This window comes from Colletotrichum graminicola (assembly GCF_000149035.1).
Source record: "Colletotrichum graminicola M1.001 genomic scaffold supercont1.3, whole genome shotgun sequence".
NCBI lineage: Eukaryota > Fungi > Ascomycota > Sordariomycetes > Glomerellales > Glomerellaceae > Colletotrichum > Colletotrichum graminicola.
In genome coordinates this window covers 556,463-574,857 of record NW_007361007.1, presented here as the reverse complement: position 1 = coordinate 574,857, position 18,395 = coordinate 556,463, and the positions used below count along the sequence as shown (strand labels likewise).

General features: G+C 54.5%; 6 protein-coding genes across 6 annotated transcripts; 3 read left to right on the top strand and 3 right to left on the bottom strand.

Annotated features, from left to right (window-relative positions):
• Window positions 1–86: 86 nt before the first annotated feature.
• Window positions 87–1,786, top strand: GLRG_01079 (uncharacterized protein; the record flags this gene model as incomplete). The annotated part of the gene is made up of 2 exons (XM_008091764.1): window positions 87–782; window positions 836–1,786. 2 exons carry the CDS (start codon window positions 87–89, stop codon window positions 1,784–1,786), a joined length of 1,647 nt encoding a protein of 548 aa, XP_008089955.1.
• A 1,418-nt stretch (window positions 1,787–3,204) lies between these two features.
• On the bottom strand, window positions 3,205–4,642 carry GLRG_01078 (sugar transporter; the record flags this gene model as incomplete). Its single annotated transcript, XM_008091763.1, has 6 exons — window positions 3,205–3,348; window positions 3,400–3,590; window positions 3,651–3,808; window positions 3,890–4,228; window positions 4,284–4,358; window positions 4,425–4,642. The coding sequence occupies 6 exons, from the start codon at window positions 4,640–4,642 to the stop codon at window positions 3,205–3,207; spliced, it is 1,125 nt and encodes a 374-aa protein (XP_008089954.1).
• A 690-nt stretch (window positions 4,643–5,332) lies between these two features.
• GLRG_01077 (uncharacterized protein) lies at window positions 5,333–6,886 on the top strand (the record flags this gene model as incomplete). Its single annotated transcript, XM_008091762.1, has 4 exons — window positions 5,333–5,664; window positions 5,733–5,939; window positions 6,000–6,243; window positions 6,302–6,886. 4 exons carry the CDS (start codon window positions 5,333–5,335, stop codon window positions 6,884–6,886), a joined length of 1,368 nt encoding a protein of 455 aa, XP_008089953.1.
• Window positions 6,887–8,813: 1,927 nt separating this feature from the next.
• Window positions 8,814–9,575, top strand: GLRG_01076 (uncharacterized protein; the record flags this gene model as incomplete). The annotated part of the gene is made up of 1 exon (XM_008091761.1): window positions 8,814–9,575. The coding sequence occupies one exon, from the start codon at window positions 8,814–8,816 to the stop codon at window positions 9,573–9,575; it is 762 nt and encodes a 253-aa protein (XP_008089952.1).
• Window positions 9,576–11,161: 1,586 nt separating this feature from the next.
• Window positions 11,162–12,934, bottom strand: GLRG_01075 (5'-nucleotidase domain-containing protein; the record flags this gene model as incomplete). Its single annotated transcript, XM_008091760.1, has 1 exon — window positions 11,162–12,934. The coding sequence occupies one exon, from the start codon at window positions 12,932–12,934 to the stop codon at window positions 11,162–11,164; it is 1,773 nt and encodes a 590-aa protein (XP_008089951.1).
• Window positions 12,935–15,477: 2,543 nt separating this feature from the next.
• GLRG_01074 (fungal specific transcription factor domain-containing protein) lies at window positions 15,478–17,751 on the bottom strand (the record flags this gene model as incomplete). Its single annotated transcript, XM_008091759.1, has 5 exons — window positions 15,478–15,727; window positions 15,816–16,603; window positions 16,660–17,440; window positions 17,514–17,620; window positions 17,710–17,751. The coding sequence occupies 5 exons, from the start codon at window positions 17,749–17,751 to the stop codon at window positions 15,478–15,480; spliced, it is 1,968 nt and encodes a 655-aa protein (XP_008089950.1).
• Window positions 17,752–18,395: the final 644 nt, after the last annotated feature.

Genomic DNA, 18,395 nt, shown 5'->3' with positions numbered 1-18,395 from the left:
GTCCGGTAACACCCCCACACGACGCCTTTCCCCATGATATCGCCACATAGCGGTGCAGCTTCGTCGATTATCCTACATTAGCGGAGATGAACGAGACGCCAGATCATTACGATTCTGATAATTCGCCCTACTCGATCCGTCCGCTGCCACCAGTCCTTCGCAATGGCCTCGCCGTGGTTGCAACAATGGGTTTCCTCTCCTTCTTTACTAGCCTCGGCTTGTTGGTGTTCCTGACATTCAAGCTGATATCATGGCACAACGGACCGCCAAAGCTGAGGAAAGAGGAGGACCAAGTCACCAAAGTCGAAACGCCAACAACAGCAAATGCAGCATTTATTATCCCGAGCAACTGGGTTGCTGCTACTGAGGCAGCTGCCGAGAGGGCTGCACAAGAGAACTGGTGGCGAAGGGCGATAAACGAGCCGCCGAACCAGTTTCTCGTCTTGATCTTCAACTTACTCCTTGCCGACATTCAACAGGCGTTGGCGTTTCTACTGAACGCCAAATGGCTGACGAGAAATTCAATAGAGGTCGGCACGAAAACTTGCTGGACCCAGGGTTGGTTTGTTTCAACCGGCGACTTGGCATCGTCCGTCTTTATCACGGGTATAGCGATCCACACATATGTGTCGATCGTTTTAAACAAGAAAATCCCGACCTGGATTTTCCACACGGCCATAGCCATGATGTGGATATTCGTGTACGGAACAGGGATCCTTACGGTCATCATTACAGGACATGGAAAGGCTGAAGCCGGCCTTTATGTTAGAGCCGGTGCATGGGTAAGTTGTGATACGTCTGCATTTTCAGGTTTGCTGTACTAACACTGCCATAGTGTTGGGTCAACTCCAAATACCAGGACATCCGCCTGACTCTTCATTATCTCTGGATATTTGCTGCATTGATCCTCACTACCATGATATACTTTGCAATTTTCCTGCATTTGCAGAGAATAGCAAGGAAGAGCGGTGGCGTGATCCTTTGCTGCAACGTTGCTGGGCACGAGTCAAGTTCGTCCAGCTCTAACGGAACCAGTCCATCAGATTGCAGTGTCACAAACTGGACGTGGAAGACAAGAAGCGTCAGCGACGGTCAAAGATCCCGCATATGGCGCCCTATAGGCTTGACAACGGTGTTAAGACGGCTCCCAGACATACCGGATTACGCCCGCCAGCACACCTTTCTCTTGTACCCCTTCGTTTATGTCATCTGCACCATGCCTCTGGCGGCAGGCCGTCTCGCATCCATGGCAGGCCATAATGTCTCTCTGGCCTACTTTTGCTTCGCGGGAGCCATGATAGCTTGTAACGGCTGGATGGACGTTGTCCTCTACTCGTCGACCCGGAGATCTATCGTATTCTCCGCTGATGGACCACCCACGCAAGAAGTGGGCTTAAATACATTCGCATTCATGTGCAACGCACCACCGAGATTCGGCAATACGACAACTATTATTAGCGGAGCAGATCCCAGCGGGAACAGAAACTGCAGCAAGTGGAATGGCAAACTTGCTCGGAAGGGGCCTAAATCAGGCAGCCTCAAAGGGCTTACAGTCGAGTGCAATGAGAGCACAGACAGCATGAGGGGATTCGGCATGGGCGAGGGCTCTGTTATGGGCATGGCTATCCAATGCGAGAGAACCACGACTGTCTCTGTGGAGGAAGACAACACACCGACACCTCCAATAAGAGCGAAATTTTCCTCTTGTGATAGAAAGATGAGCAACGCTAGTTTTTTGAGTGTCGACTCATTTCAGTCATCAGGGTCGGGCTCTATAAAGGAATGATAAATGTGTTTTGGGAAATGATCAACACTTCTAGATGTATGTATATATGGACATCAGAGTAGGCCCAGTCGCCTAGCCTTACAGCTGGTCACCAGAGCTTTGATATAATACCCCATTATGATACTCATACGCGGTATTGAGTTGTAACAATACGAAGAACACGATGAATATGTTTCCTAGGAGGCAGGGTGCACGAATCTCTCTTGCTGTGATATGCGTGTTGTCACAAAGCCAGCCCACTTGGTTGGTGGCTGTGCTTGAACTTTTTCTGCGTGCTCTAACACAATCATCACTCTTGATGGCCTCCCTTGTATCGAGCTAACCACGAATGGTAGATACCCAAAGCTTGGTTCCCAAGTCGGGTCCATGACACGGAGGGAACACCGCTGCCTTCCCAGAGCCAACGGGGAGCTTCCCTGTTCAATTCGGCTGGCCTACCTGTATGTTTCGTGCCCCACGAATCCGCCTCTCCGTAGATAGCTCGGTCTGAACTTTTGTGGGATGGCTGGTCGGGCTAGAAAGTCAAACATATTTACGGTAGCCGCCGACAGCTAAGAGCCAGAAACAGTCGACGTTTGAGAAAAGGCAGCGGCCATCCCAGAGCGGTTCTGACGTTGCCGGCTGAAAACAGACTTTTCGATATGGTTTCGGGCTGTTGAGTTCAATGCTGCCCTTTGATTCGTCGATTCCAATGTGGTGGACTGACAGTGGATGAGCCGCCGAAGTGACAGCTGACCGTACCCATGGCTATACTCACGGACGTAGAATGAAACATTGGAAAAGAGCACTTGCCGCTGTGGTTAATGCCTGCGAGTGTTGACAAATTAGCTGTATGTTCGGCAGTAGACGGAGTTCAGAACCGACGTCTGCGACCTGTGAAGGCCCTCGATCAATCTGACATTCCAGAGGGCGCAGCAAAGACGAGAAACACTTTGTGATGTCAGGGGCGAGAAAAAGTTGTGCCAGCGCGGATCCGAAGCCCCAAGACCTGGGTCTGTGCCACCCGCTGAAGCAGTGAAGCCTCACTTCGGCATCTTGAGACGACGAGCGGCCCACGTTTCATGAAGCAATTGTAAGACTATACCTACGCCCACCTGATGACGAAGCCTAGTAGGAACCTCGGCCGGATAACGTACCCGTCGTTTTTATCGCATATGAAAATTGACATGTAGTCCTCAGTCGGATATATTGACACTGACGGAGTAACGGATGGTTCCTGTGCGCACTGAGCATCAAATCGATCAGAAACACCTCAAAAGAATTGGACGTATTGGGAGAAAGAAATATAAAAGCTTTGGTAGGGTGAGAGGAGGGAGGCCGGACGGGGAACAGATGGATCAGTAATAACAGCCAAAGCTAAGTAGCCCTCCGATTAATATATGGATTCAGCCAGTCAAGTGAGCTTCAACGTCTTGAAACTAACTACTGTTGTCTCGCATCTTTACAGCAAAACCGCCGCCCTTCTCATCGAGCATCTTGTTTGCCACCGCATTGATCCGGCCAACTTGAGCATCATTTCCATCAAAGAGCAGGGCGACCTGCTCCAAGCTAGGTCCTTTGGTCTGTAGACAGTCAGCGCCCAGCATTCCCATCGAAATTCCCGGAAAACTCACCTCCGGGAACACCAAGTACACGACAACGAACTGGACGATGATCCAGGCGACGTAGAAAAAGTAAAATTTCCAGGAAATGGCCGCGATGCCAAGCGGGTTTACGTAGGTGCTGAAAGCTCCGCAGATACCCGCGACGAGAGAAAACATGGCCATGCCCTTGGCGCGGATAGTGTAGGGGAGAATCTCGACGACTGGCAGCCTATCAGTGCTCTTACTCTCTCCACCTCGTATAGGAAGCGAGTAACACTTACTGTATAGCATTTGCGCGCCCTTCCATCCCAGGTTGTGCACGCCGCTGTACAAGTAGATGAATGCAACAGTTGTGAAGCTGGCGTGTCGATTGCCCGCCTCGACATACGCTCCGGTGGTGGCAGTGATGACTACAAACACAACCCACATCCCAGCCGTACTAACCAACATCAACGGCCGACGACCGACTCGGGCAGGAAGAAAGGCAAAGGCAAACGAGCACGCGAAGCTAAACATCTACGAGGTCGCCGTGACTAGCGTTGTCTCGATTTGTCTCGTGATGCCGGCGCTCTTCAGCATGGATCCGAGGAAGTATGAAATCAGCCCGTTACCACTCCATTGCTTACAAATCCCACACCAAATGATGATGAAGGAGCGCCATCGGTTGCCCGGCGTGGAGAACAGCGCCTTGAGGTGGAACGGGTTCTTGTTCTGCGAGATCTCGGCCTCGATGGTATCGCGGATTTCAGCATACCGGTGCTGAACGACCACGTCGTCGACGTTGCCGGCGCCGTGATACTTGGTGAGGATTTCGAGCGCCGTCTGTTCCTTGCCTTTGCTCCAAAGCCATCGAGGCGATCTAATTGGCAGGTCTTCAGATGGCACGATGTGTGAATGTTCCTTGGCGAACTTACTCTGGAAGAAACAGGAGACGGCAAAGCACCATCGCGGACGGGACGGCTTGAATCATCGTCGGTGTTCTCCAGGCCCTGTCGGAGCTTTAGCGAAGACCCTCGTCGTGTGTGCAATAGTTTCCCCATGCCGCCGAGACTGACCATGTGTTCTGGATCCGGAAGCTGCCAAAGGCAACCCACGCGGCGAGGATGGCACCGACGCTGTAGGTCGTGCTGCTGAGCGCCGTCGCCGTCGCCCGGTGTGCTGGGTATGCCAGCTCGGTCATGAGGACCGTCGAGACGGTCTTTGTCGTCGTCGGCGTCGTTGACTCAAGGGCGTGACGATCGTCGCTATTCACCAGCTTGAGATTCCAGCCCATGGTTGTGGATCCGTCTTCCCTTTGCTCAATGCGACTGATCTGCTAGAGGAGAGATGATCAGAGATAGGCGTTAATCTAGGAATTACATGTTCAATGGACGCCTGCGGTTGCTTATATCCAACTCCGCAGGGTCGCATCACCCTCCGCTGATCATTGTTGTCTGCACGGCTCCGCTGCCAATCTTGTTTGCTAGAGTGGTTCCATTCAGACTTCGGTCCGGGTAGCGGTCCATTGACAGGAGAACAATGGTACCGAACGCGGGGAAACATGGGGTCAGCAATGGCAGAGGACCATGGGGTAAACTCGATGAGAATGGAGACAACTGCGGGACAAGCCTGGTTCGGCAGGTTAGGTCCTCACTGCCGTTCACATTTGTTTTTATGGGCTAGCTCGACTCAAGACATGAGATCAGGCGTTGCCAAAAGCGCCGGGGGTCCTTTCATAGGCGATGGCTGTCTGGAGAAGCTTCGGGGTTCGCGATCCTGACGGCCCATCGGGGGATTCGTCGCGCGGGGAACCGTCCATCGCGCCATGCCTCGGCTCCATTTTCCCCGAACCCAGCGGAAAGGATCACCATACGTCACAATGAACGCCGCATAGAGGGCGGGGGGGTCGTCCTCCGCAAGTACGGCTTTAAACCGGCCGGCTCGATAGACTAGGCTTGAAGACGGAGCATCCAACACCGACGAAATGGACTTCAAACTGAAGTTCGTCGCCAAGTCTGAGTTGACGCTTGATGCGCGCCGGGAGCACCGGATCAATGCCAACTCGTTCCAGCAAGATGCGCTGACAACCTTCAACGGTTGGCAGTACGCCTGTTTCTACACGCACAAGGACGCGTCCGGCAGTGTCCTCTTCGTCAGCCTTGCGCGACGCCCAGTTAGCCAAACTCTAGGTAGCTGGGAGACGTTGAGCTTTGATGACTACGAGCAGACGCCGGACGACGGGCATAACACCATCTCCATAGGTATCTGTGCCGGGGATGGATCGATCCATGTCTCGTTTGACCATCACTGCGACCCGTGAGTTTTACAGTCATCTCATCTCATGTCATGTCGTAGAGCTCCGTTGACGAGTGCGCATGGCGCAGTCTGCACTACCGCATGTCGATACAAGGCGTAGCAACGAACCCGGAAGCGCATGAGTGGAAGGCGTCATTGTTTAGTCCGACTCGTAATCAACTGCCGGGATACACACGCACTGGTCAGCTAGGCGTCGAGAAGCTCTTCTTGGAGATGACTTATCCTCGCTTCATCCGAATCGAAGATGACCTCCTCTTGACCTATCGCATTGGCATGTACGTGCACCGGCATGGCTGTGTGTTGATCCGAAGAAGACGCAACTGACTGGCATGCAGGGCTGGAGCGGGGTCTGACCACCTCTTCAAATACAGCAGCAGATCCCAGTCATATTCATACATCGGACAGTTTCTCACGGGTGTCCAGAACAATCCATACATCAACGGCATCTCGTACGCCAACGGCCGCATCCACGTGTCCGGGACCTACCGCGGGTTTGTCTGGTACGAAGGCGTCGACGATCCGGAAGCGAGGCTGCACACGGTGCAGGCCGGTCCCAACGGTCCGGAAAACAACCACAATGTGGGTTTGTGGTCGGCCCCCCCCCCTGTATGGGCGAGACTTGACTGACCTCAGACAGTTGTTCTACGTATGCAGCGATGACGGCGGGAAAACATTCAACAACACAAAGGGCGAACGGCTCGCGAACCTGGAACTCGGCGAGACAGTCTTTCCCGACTGCGACGGGCTGATCGTCTTCGACATACCCATGAACAGCGGTATCCTGAACCAGGAGGCACAGGCGGCCGACGACAGCGGCGGATTCCACGTCTTGAACCGCGAGAAGGAAATCTGGATGCACTACTATCGGAGTCCGCAGGGGAAATGGAGCCGACACGCGCTGCCTCGCCTCCGGCCGACGCGGACAGGAGCACGCGGGGATGTCATCGCGCTGCCGGGGAAGAGCATGGTTGTATTCGCTTTGCCAGGAAATCTGGATGACAAGCTCACCGTCCTGGGCGTCCGGCTGCCTCTGGAGGACGTGGCGACCGAGGAGACGAGGCTGGAATATGCCACGCTCTGGGAAGGCGACGGGTATTCCGGCGAGCCGCAGCTTGAGACGTTCGAGTCAGGGTCGCAGCGGTTGGTCTCTCTATTCACTCGCACAGAAGAGGAGGAAAGAAAGGTGGTTGTCTTGGACTTTGCCTTGGAAGAGGCTGCTTAACCGTGCTGTCGACACCACGAGCTTCTTCCAACCCTACTGCGGAAGCCAAAAGCAAAAAGAAAAGAAAGACGTGATGAGAAAGTCGGGAAATTACCGGGACCATCCGGCGCCCTGCATTGTTTGCTGTACCGCCGACCCAGACGCACTCTACTTGGAAGATGACGTCGCACAAGGCAGAGAAAAGAGAGGAAGAAGAAAACTCGTACCAGGCTATGTTTGCCCTGATGCCAAGAGGCGCAAATCCGGCGAGGCGGTGTGGATTGCGTTTGTCCGGATAAAGCAAAGTTAGAGAGCAAGAAACGCCTGTTGGCAGTTCGTGGGTGAGACATTTGAAAGATCGCCATACAAATCCGAGGCCTCGTTTCTCGTATTCCACTCGAGTCTACACAAGTGCATGTTAGAGGCGTGTCAGTCAAGAACAACTCGCGCGCTGGACATGGTGGAGGCAGCCAACTGCTCTCTGCTCTGGTCTGGTCTGCGTTTCCCAACCGCGTCATCTCGGGCAGCACGTGCATGGCAACACGGCATACACCCTGGACATACCAGACATCGGACATGGCCCTCATGTATGCTGTGCCTAGTGAAGGACAGAAATAGGGAATCTATTGGGCATGAGGGATCGAGTGAGGCGATGCAGAGATGCATGCTTACCCAGTACTCGTTCTCCAGACCCCAATGTCGAGCAGTTCCCGACCGCATACGAGGCCAGACACTAGGTAGGACAAGCAAAGCATCACAAGACAAGAGGCAAGACGGCCGAGAGAAACCCGTCCGATCCCTGTCTCAAACGGCTCGGCCGCCGGTCCAGCCACCCGGGTGTTGTTGGCATTCTCATAGGCTGCGGCACCCAGCCCCGGCCTCTTCAAGAGGGTCGAAATCTCTCTCTTCATCCCGCCCAGCAACCAGACCAGCCAACTCAGAGCCCCCCTCCTTCTCCTCTCCCCCCCCCCCCCAACAGCCTACCATTATCCATACATATCGTCCAGGGTTTGCTTTTTGAAACCCCGTTCCGCCAATGCGGCGCTACTGTGCCTGAGCTCGTGTTGGCCAACCCCTGGCTGGGCCCCTTGTCGGGACCAATTATAGCTTATTCCCAGCCAATCCGGTTCCATCGACTAGCCAAGTCCCCCTCACGTCTTTTGCCTGCCGTGCTGTTGAATATTGGAGTCGCTCTCTGGGGGAGAACGAACGCATGCAAGGTTTCTTTAGGGTCTGCAGTTCACGGACGGACGACGACCGAGTCACGCGAGAGACAGCTGTCAAGCCACACATTTCCTCCTCCTCCTCACACCCCCCCCCCCCCGGCATCGCAAGAAAGATGCCCGCTCCGGCCTTCAAGCCTACTCTGGGCTGTGTCCGCCGTATCCGAACTTTTACTTTCCTCCCCGGGATACATCTGCGTTCCCCATCCAGTGTAGTGGACATCGAGGTCTCGCTTCTGCACCGCCAAGGATGTGTAGAAGGCAAAGCATCGCTCCAAGCTCCGCATTTATGCGGTGAGCAGCGAGTTGCCGTGTTCCTGGGTGTTCCTGAGCCGTCGACCTGGAGACTAGTCATTCTGCTTGTGTGGAACATGCGCTTTGGGGAACTGCATGTCTAACCTTTCCAAAATAGATTGTCGCCATTCTGAGTGGGCTTGCCCAGCCCGTTGGGTATCTGAGGAATAAGTTCGTGCAGACATACAAAGAGGGATTCCATCCCCTTGCCCGCGAACGATCGTCACACACACAGACACACACACTTTCAAGCGGTCAAGAATCTTCTCTCATCCCACACATCCCTCTCCCCGTCCGTAGCAGTCGGGTCCGTCTGGTCCGCCTTCTTCCATCGGATTGATGGCCGCACCACGCTCGTTTTAGCCTTAGCCAACTCAACCTTGACGCCTGTCACTCGCTACATCAAACCATCCGTACGTATCGCCGCGCCGATGATACTCTCTCTCGCCTCGAGGACCGCCGCGCCCTCGTCCTCTTCCTCGACCGACCCCGTGGCCGACGACTTGACCGCCACAACCCCCGGCTCCACCAACACACGGACTCTCATCATCATCTCCACCGTGCTGGGAACCGCATTCTTCTTCGCCATCGCCGTCGCGGCGTACTTCGTCGCTACCCGCCACCGGAAGAGGCAGGCCGCCGAGGATTACAAGAATGCCTGCCTGCGCAACCCGGACCTCACCTGGGAGGAGTACACGCGGCGCACGAGGCTTACCCAGTCGCGCATCATCCTGGCCGAGGAGGAGCTGAGGGACACCATCATCCGCAAGTCCCTGCAGGCCCGGACGTCCATCACCGTGAGCACCGTCGCCCCCGGCAGCCCCGACACGGAACCCCCCGTCTCGCCGCCGGCCCGCACGCGCTCCAGGATCTGGCATGGCCGCACCAGGTCAAAGTCGAGCATCGAGGCGGAAGAGGGCGAGGGGCTGCTGATGTCCGTCCGCAGCGACTGGGACGAGCACGAAGCCCGCGTCGAGAAGACGTGGGAGCTGCTTCACAAAAAGTACCCGACGCGGCGGGTGACGTTGCCCGTCCAAGAGGACTACGGCGGCCCCGTCCGCCCGCCCACCATACGCCTGAAGACGCCGCCTCTTCTTTCGCATCCCATGTTTAGGGGCTGGACCGCCGAAGGTCCCGTGAGGCAGAGCAGTCTGCCGACGGAGCTGGCCCGGATGAAGCCGGCGCAGATCTGATGCACGACGTCGACGAAGCACGATAAATATATACCTTGCCTATAATGTCTATTACGGATTAATGAATCATGGGTGCTGGCTTGGATCCAGCCCGGCGAGGCGTTTTGGGACGGGGGGTTTTACATGTCATCATGCTCATGAAAGCCTTGTCTTCTGGATTTTGATGATATATGTATATATTGGCAATTGACCAACTTGAATAACACCTCACATCCGTCTGAGCTTGATGTATCTTGACGGCGTACTACTAGCGCCGCCCTTCAACATCTCTAGGTCCTCCGACTTCAGCGCAGCAGCAGCAGCAGCGCTTTTTGACTGTCCAGCCAGACGCCGCTGCAGCAATGAGAACTTCATGTTGGATATTCACCCCCACGTAACGTTCCTTGGTTGTTTGTTTTCTTCTTGACCTGACGTCGGGCTTATCTGATGCATCCAAATCTTGGCTTGTGGCATCGTTCAAGAGACGAGCGTGTATAAAACACCACTATTCACGTGTAAGCACAACTTTGACCCCAAAATGGACGTTTCAAGTAAAGGCCAGATATGAGGAGCAAGCGAATCAGCCCAACACTAGTCAACGAAGAAACGGCTTGCAATCATACAGTCTGGGGACTCCGGTCTCGGATCTCTCAAATGCGCTGAACGAGATCCGACTTCGGGGATGTTGGCGGCGTCATGCATAGACTCGGTCTGGTTTTGTTTTCCAAGTCTCGGCCACCTCTCATCAGTTCCACCGGTTGACGAAGGGGGAAAAAAAGAACTGAAAATCCGACGCGTCACAAAGTCACACCTCACAACGCCGACGGTGACGAAACAACTGCAACAGACTAACGACAATGGCAGGCCGCTGGGCTGTCTCAGATCGTGCCGCTTCGGCCCACCAGGCCGAAGAAAGAAGCATTTGGTCTCAGTTCCACGACCTCGCCGTCTCGGCCCTCCGGTGAAGAAAACAGCGCCCGCATTGATGGTTTTACGCGTGCTCCCGGCTAGATCCTGCAAGAGGAATCTGCATTGTTGTTAGTGGGCACTCGCACTTCCGTTTCCTCGGGACGTTGGCTCTTCGGAACGCTACGCCTATGTGGGCTAGTGCTCTTAGACAGCCCACCAGCGGCGTGATATGCATGCATACATACATAAGCATGGATCAATGGTTCTCATTGAACTCTCCATCTCCGTTCTTCCTATTCTCTCATGATTCCAAGTTCAGGTCAACTGTACTGACCGTGCTAACAGACTTTTTCGAGGTGTCGGAATTATGTAGCAAGACCTGGAAAACTAGCGTTGCATGATGCTTGACGATGCTGCCGGGTGTCTTCTGTAGAAACCGCAGTAACATATATATACTGATATTTGAGAATGAGAGGATAAATTGGTGCAAGGCTGACAGTGTGCGGTAAATCTCAAGTCAGATGCCTTGTCATGGGAGATAGGATAGATTGGTATCATTTTATTATCACCATAGAGGGAAACGCAGGACATGCTATCATCTTCATTTGACAGACGTACTTTTCGATTTCTTTTAGTGATACATATACATCGTCTCGCTCATTACTAGGTTACATATGTACCCCTGTGGTATCTTTTATCTATATCGCCAAGATGGCGAACAGGCTCAGGGCGATGGCGCCCAAGCTCACGGAGACCATGCTGGCACCGCTCTCTCCAGATGTGGAAGACGGCACGGCGGCAGATCCGGTAGCGGTACCGGAGGGGCTGCTAGTAGTACCGTTGCTCTGGACAATGCGGCCCTCGATCTCGGCGTCGATGGGGCTCTTGGCCTGGACGTACTGGACGAGGACCTCGTCCTGGGTGTCCAGTGAGACAAAGTCGGTGGTGGCGACGAAGATGTTGTCGCCGCCGCCGGCCAGGAAGTCGAGGGTGACGACGCGGTAGTCCTTCTCGTCGTCCAGGGCCTCGCCGGCAATCGTGACGGACACCAGCCTGGAGCCGTTGTTGCCGGCCGGGTTGTACTCGACGACGATGTTCCTGGAGACCTGGAACCCGGAGGTGATGGGCAGGTTGTTGAACTGGTTGACCCTGCTGACGGCGCCCTCGAGCACCTTGCGGATGTCGGCGCCCTTGTAGGTGATCTCGACGATGGAGTTGCCGAAGGGGAACGAGGTGAGGACCTCGCCGCGGGTGATGTCGCCCTTGTCGATCGTGGCGCGGATGCCGCCGGCGTTGATGAGGGCGAAGTCGGGCGGCGTCGAGTCCGAGTTGTTCAGGCGGTACTCGTACATGGCGTCCGTCATGACGTTGCCGAGGAGGCACTCCTGGCGCTGGCAGAGGGTCTGGTCGAGCTCTACGTTGCTGACGCCGACGACCTCGGCGGCAAAGGCTTCGAAAGGCCCGCGCCATGCCTCGATTTGCGCCTGCAGGTCCGGGTCCTGCTCGGTGGTGTTGGTGAGGTGGATGGGCCCGCCGTGGTAGGCGAGGACCTTGCCCTCGGTGTCGTAGGTGACGTCGATGTAGCCGACGTACTCGCCCCAGCGGTAGGCCGTGACGATGAAGACGTCGTCGCCGTCCTTGTTCTTCGTGATGGTTGGGTAGGGGCCCTCGGCGTCCTCCATGTCGCCGAGGAGGGTGTGGGAGTGGCCGCCCATGATGAGGTAGAGGCCGGACGTCTCCTCGGCGAGTTTCTGGTCCTCCTCGTAGCCGATGTGCGTGAGGGCGGCGATGCGGGTGATGTTGGTGGTGGACTTGATGTGGTCAATGGTGGACTGCACCGTGGTCACGACGTCGTGGAACTTTGTGCCCTTGCCGGGGGACGAGATGCCCGGCGTGGTTGGGGTGGTGACACCAATGACGGCGAGCTGCTGCTTATCAAAGATGTGGTAGGGCTTGATGGTCTTGTTGAGCTTCTCGTTGTCGGACTCGATGTTGGCGGCGACGATGGGGAAGGTGAGGTTCAGCAGAAAGTCACCGAGCTGGTCGTCGCCGCCGTCGAACTCGTGGTTGCCAAGCGTCATGGCGTCGAAGCCGAGCTGGTTGATGGTCTCGGCGATCTTCTCGCCCTTGTAGAAGCTGTAAAAAAGGGTCCCCTGGAACTCGTCGCCGGCGTTGAGCCAGAGCGAGTCGTTGTACTGCGGACGCAGCTCGTCGACTGTGTGCTTGATGCGGGCGTAGCCGCCGTAGCAGCCGCGCTCGGGGCGCGTGCAGTCGGTGCCCGAGGAAGAGTACTCGTCGAGATGGGCGTGCACGTCGTTGACGTGGAAGAAGGAGATGTTGAAGTGCCCGGCGGCGTCGATGCCGCGCTTGGCGAGGCGCGACGAGTACAGGTGGTCGCCGTCCTCCTTCGCCGGGACCGCGAGCGCAGTACCGGCGAGTGCCAGAGCCAGCGTCGGAACAGACTGACGCATCGTGGGCAAAAGGGAAGGGAAAGGATGGACCGCGGATGGAGGCCGAGATCGGTCTGATGTTCCGGTTCGCACGGGGAAGTCAATGAAGCCTTCGCGATACCACGGTTGGACGCTACGCCAATCGATTGACTGAAAAGGAAGGGAAGAAAGACAGCTACGGCCAGCTACGTAAAAGCTGTCCTACGTAGCTTTGAGGCTACCCTCGCTCGATATATACAGTTTCCATTCTGCCTGCTGTTGGGAAGCGATCCGCCGCCGATCTCTGCCCTGGAGGTGGGTGGTTGGAGGGGAACCATAGGCGATAGTGACAACAACGGTGGCACAGAACGACGAGGGGAACACAGGGCCCTACCGCTCGAGAAAGCATCTCGGAGGCCGCTGACTGGCTGGACAAAAACGAGGGAGACCGATTGGAGGTTCTTTTGGTTGCTTGCCAAGAACCTTAGCAGGGTGGCTGATGCCGGGAAAGCAGCGTGTTCGGTGACAAGGTCTTACTTTGCCAAGAGCCAAGCTAAGATGAGGGACGAGATACGGATACACGTGTCGTGGCCCTTTGGCTGATTGGCTTATCAGCGGTCCGTTTGCCTCTTCGGGAGACGCAATGTTGGCCCGGGGGATTCATGGCCAGTCTGCGGTCTGCGTTACTTCTCAGCTCGGTCACCGGCTCTCATAAGGACGACCGAAGTTTCTGTCCCAGTCCATGGCCAAGGTTGGCGGATAGGTAGGCAACTTGAGGCTCATCTACGTGATAGCCTATTGACAAGGTTGTGTCAAAGCCGGAACGACCACGAGCTGCCACTACTTTGACATGACCCACCGTCCAATGCGCACCTTGATAAATATGTGCGGAGCAATCTACGTTATGGAGCATACAGGTAACAAGCAGTACTACAGAGTACCCCGTACACCAGGGTCAGACACTCCCTCGGTAATACTGCGTATCCCCACGCGTACCAGGACGGCAACTTGGCGTGAGCCCAACAGCGTCTTCGTCGCCCATGTTGTGCCAGGCCGGCTTGGCAAACGTCTCTAATGATTCCAGTATTTCCTCTCTCCTTCTGTTTCCATCCAAGCTCCAGTAAGCCGGCGTATCGTTTCTTTCTCTACGTGGTAGGTCTCGGGGCAAAAGAAGAAAATGGCCCAATCCCGAATTCACCCTCCATGCCCACTGGCAACACAGACCAAAGATCCCTGGCCGGCCCGTGGGGTTTGGACAGGGCACAAATAACGTTAAATCCAGCGAGCGTCCAATCCTGCGCCCCCGTCCGGCCAATCTATCTGATAGCTGAGGGACCTGTCCAGAGAGTCCTAGGCCGAAAACAGAAGGTCAATGTTACAGCGCCAAAGGCTCTCCCTGGCGAGCATCCAAGCCATCTCATGCCCATGGTCCAGTGGAGGGTACATATGGTCTGTTCAGGCGGTGATTCCGGTGATGGGGGTAACCCAGGTACTGGGCCGAGCCTGCGCAGCACCTTGATACGTAGCCATTGTTTTTGTCGGGAAATACTTATTCGTTGGTTCTAGATGGTGTGGGACGCCTCGAAAGATAAGGAGCGCAAGACTGATAATCCGCATAGCCCTTGACACCATCCGTGAGCGATCCTTGTTTGGTAAGAGGGCACACGAGCCCGTCTCAACGATGGAATTCACGCACGGCGTATGAGGAACAGCCGTGTCATTGGTCGCTGTGTTACGAGCGATTTCCTGGTGTTATATATGCTTGAATTCAAGCATGTTTTGGATTGCTATGAGAATGATCCAGTAATCCGCGCTGTCACCCAATTCAGTCAACCTCACCGCTCTCACCGTGGTCTCTCTCCGTGGGCCTTCGTATGCCTCAGCCCCTCCATCTTGCGGAGGGGTACTCGTTTCACCCAGGCAAGGTCAATCGCTCTCAACTGCACAACCGATGTCCAGTCGGAGGGATGGAACAGCGTCTCTCTCGTGCAATCGCTTTCATGGCGCTACTATATTCCAGAACCCCAATGGCTGTGATGACGTCTGTCTTCGTTTCCATGTCTCAACCATGCGCCTGTGTCCTTTCTAGCAAATGCAGCCCCTGTTCCACACATTACAGATTCTGCTGTGAGCAAGCCCTCGGCACAATATCCTCCTGGCACAATAAATGGACGTGGGGTGCCCAATGCTCGAGACATCATGCTCTTGCCAGGGATTCTTTGCAGTTTTACGTTGTATACGAAGATAATAAACCGCAATCAAATCTTTGGCAGATTTGTCTGCTCAGCGCCAGTGTGTCCGCCTTCAACACTTCGGTGAAGCGCGGAATGCCAAACTGCTTGAGAGTTAGCCGACCTCGTCTCATGGGTGAAAACTTTTTAGAGCCAAGTGCGCCGTTTGGTGACTTTCCTCGACATACTTAGCCAGACCGAGGCCGAAGTGTCTCTATTGTAAAGACATCTGATAGACTCGACTAGTACATGGAGGTAATAGATATGGCTGGGAACTAGAGAGAATAATTAGGAGTCCCCGGGCCGGACTGGATCTTGATCTCCTCTCGCACCATTGAACGTCGATCTGAGACTTTAAAGTCCCACGTCTCTCCTCTTCGTGATCGCGCAGGACCCAAGCCACACGAGCCACATAATAAACTCGGAGTGTTGCTGTATCCGCGTCCCTTCACCTGTCACTGCGGCCCGCGGCTTCATAGTGCGGATGGTGTTCGCAGTTGATATGAGAAGCTCTAGGTCAAGTTGTCCGTCTGCTTCCTCTGGATGTATGATCATGTTCAGGAAGAGCGAGATGGAGGCATTGGTTGTGTAGAAGATGAGAAACCTATAAATGATTAGCCAACGAGAGGCAAGTACTAGTACGGGGACCTCTTCAGTAGCAGCAGCACATCTTTGTCACGGCAAAGGCTTACCATAAATCTGCGTCGGAGAGCGTCTTTATGAAAACTCTTAGGCACCGGAGTGTCGACCTACCGGCTTCCAGTGATAGGTCATAGCTCGAGTGAATGACGCTGTGTAGGTCATGACTTCCATCGCCTATGACAGTGTGCGCGTCATACCTCCTGACGGTCGTGTGGACAAAAATCATCAGGTACCAATACTCCAGCAGAAGATGGAAGTACCGCGTCCGATGAGGCGTTCTCGTATCGGGGGTGGCTATCAGCGTCTCGGGGGAGACCGAAAGAGCTGGTCGAAAGTCGACAGGTACCGACAGCCTCCAGCACTCGATCTCGTCGTCCAGCTGGCGGATATGCACGAGCAGTCGGTTATCTTTGCCGCTCATCGCATGGACAGAATATAGATGACGGTAGACTTTCTCTTTGAGAAAGCCGAGCCGAGCATCGCCCCAGAAGTGCGGCATGAGGTTTGCCATGCGCGTGCCGCGGGAGTGAAGGTAACCATCGAGTCCTCGTAGGTATGTGTAAGAGCTAGGATAATCATCTACCAAAGTCAAATCGCAATACATGTCGGAGAGTAAGGGAGGCCGTCCGGTTCGAAGAGACAGATCCTTGTCTGATATATAGCAAAGCCAGAAAAGATTCCGAAGGTGACGTGTCTCCCTGCTGGGGAGTGAGGGGTCATCGCTTGAGACTCGCTGTCGGTCGTAGATGTGCCCGCCAAGAGTGTAAACCAACTGGGAGGCAACTGAAAGGAGCGAGTCTGCCTCTTGCCAGTGACCGCTCAGCAAATGTTGAACATGCTGCGAACTTACTCAGCGGACCGTGCTTGACAGGGTCATACAAGGTAAAAGCTCACCAACATAATCACTGCCTGTAACGTCGTCAAGCTCACATCTCGAGTAATCCGACTCAGAATACAACGCGATTTGTGCGCGTATGAGTCTGACTGTGTTAAGAAAGGGGCTCCTGGAATGAAAACTATGATGCCAAGAACGGCGAAGACACATGCCCGGGCCGAGAGACGCGCTGACAAAGTCCTAGCATCGTCAGTATTTTCGTAGGCCAGGCTTATAGTCTTTTCGAAGAGAACTGGATCAATGACGGGGAAATTCAGCTGAAACGACGAATGAAAAAAGAAGGCGATAGACAGCTGACAGGCATCTCGATCTGGCAATTCGCAAACTTCTGGTAATGAAGGTGTTGGCAGCGTCGTCAGCGGCGAGTGCTTGGCGCTGAATATGTGCAGCTTGGTCCAGTCAACCGTTTGGCCCGTCTTGGATGAGATCCAGAGACGGCCCTCACCGGAAAACGCATGTATACCCCTGAAGAACCAGTTTGGTCCGATGTGGCTCCCAGGTTGAAGGACTCTTGAGGCGGATACTGATATACCACTAATTACCTCGCTCGTTCGTGAAGAGGGGTGGGGAGAGTGAAATTGCTGGGTGGAAAGATGGGAAACCGAATCTACTACAGGAGAACTCCGGACGGGCACAGTGTTCGGCTCGTCAACCGAGTCGGCCGGGGCGCGATCGCCAGAGCTTTTTCCTTGAACATCATGTCGTGCATTTGCTTGGGCCAGCGCATCCTCAAGCTGCTGGATACGCTCGTTCAGACATTGTACGTCGCTTACGGTTACTCTGGTATTACGCATCATCATTAGCAACCGCACAGAAACATGACTTGGGCAAAGATCGCTCATAACGCACTCACTTTCGGCGTTGCCTTTTCCGCGGCGCTTCGCGATTGAAGCTACATTCGGATCTGTGGTGACTACACCAGTCGCATGGGGGTCCTTCAGCAGGAATTAAGCACTGAATCTATGTGCACAGGAGTCGGGCTCAGTGATCCGTATAATCACGTTGGCACTCTCGGTGCATGGTGGCTAGACATTACTAATATCACATACCTTTCTACGATAGCATATATCACATGCTCGTTTGGGCGGCATTTCGAGCTGTGTAAGCCGTCATTGTTTGAGGACCCCCAATTGAAGCGGTAAGCTGTAAAGACGGAGGGAGTAAACCTCCGTTGATGATGAAATCCGAGCTGTTCGGGGGACTCGGATCATGACTCAGCGGAGGTAGATATATCCCTCTGGCTTCCGATGACATAATATTCGACTGAGTTGACGGTTGATATTGAACATTGCACAACGTGACAACTTTCAGACACCGGTGTACGTGTCCACTTCTGAGATATTGATGAATGACCGACGATTCTCTGAGCCAAGAAGTGGAATTCCATCTTCCAATGTAACTTTTGTGCAAGACGTGAGTATTAAACGTTCAATTTCCTGGCTCGAGCAGTCGTGAAACTATCTAGCAGATTAAGGCGGAACCTGATGTACCTCCGTCCCATACTCGGTGTTACATGGCGCGCCATAAACCCGACAGCTTTGAGCCCCCTGCACGGAACCTAATGACTTCCGCGTCCCAATACTGGGAATAAACGCAGGGTTGATTTGTACCGCATCGCCATTGGAGACCTTCCATTCTTCACCGCATCTCCGAGTTCCCAATCATGAGACGAATTGTGGCGCGATATTAAAAATGTCTACTCGTTTCGCCTTTGACGAGGCTCCAACCGCCGTTC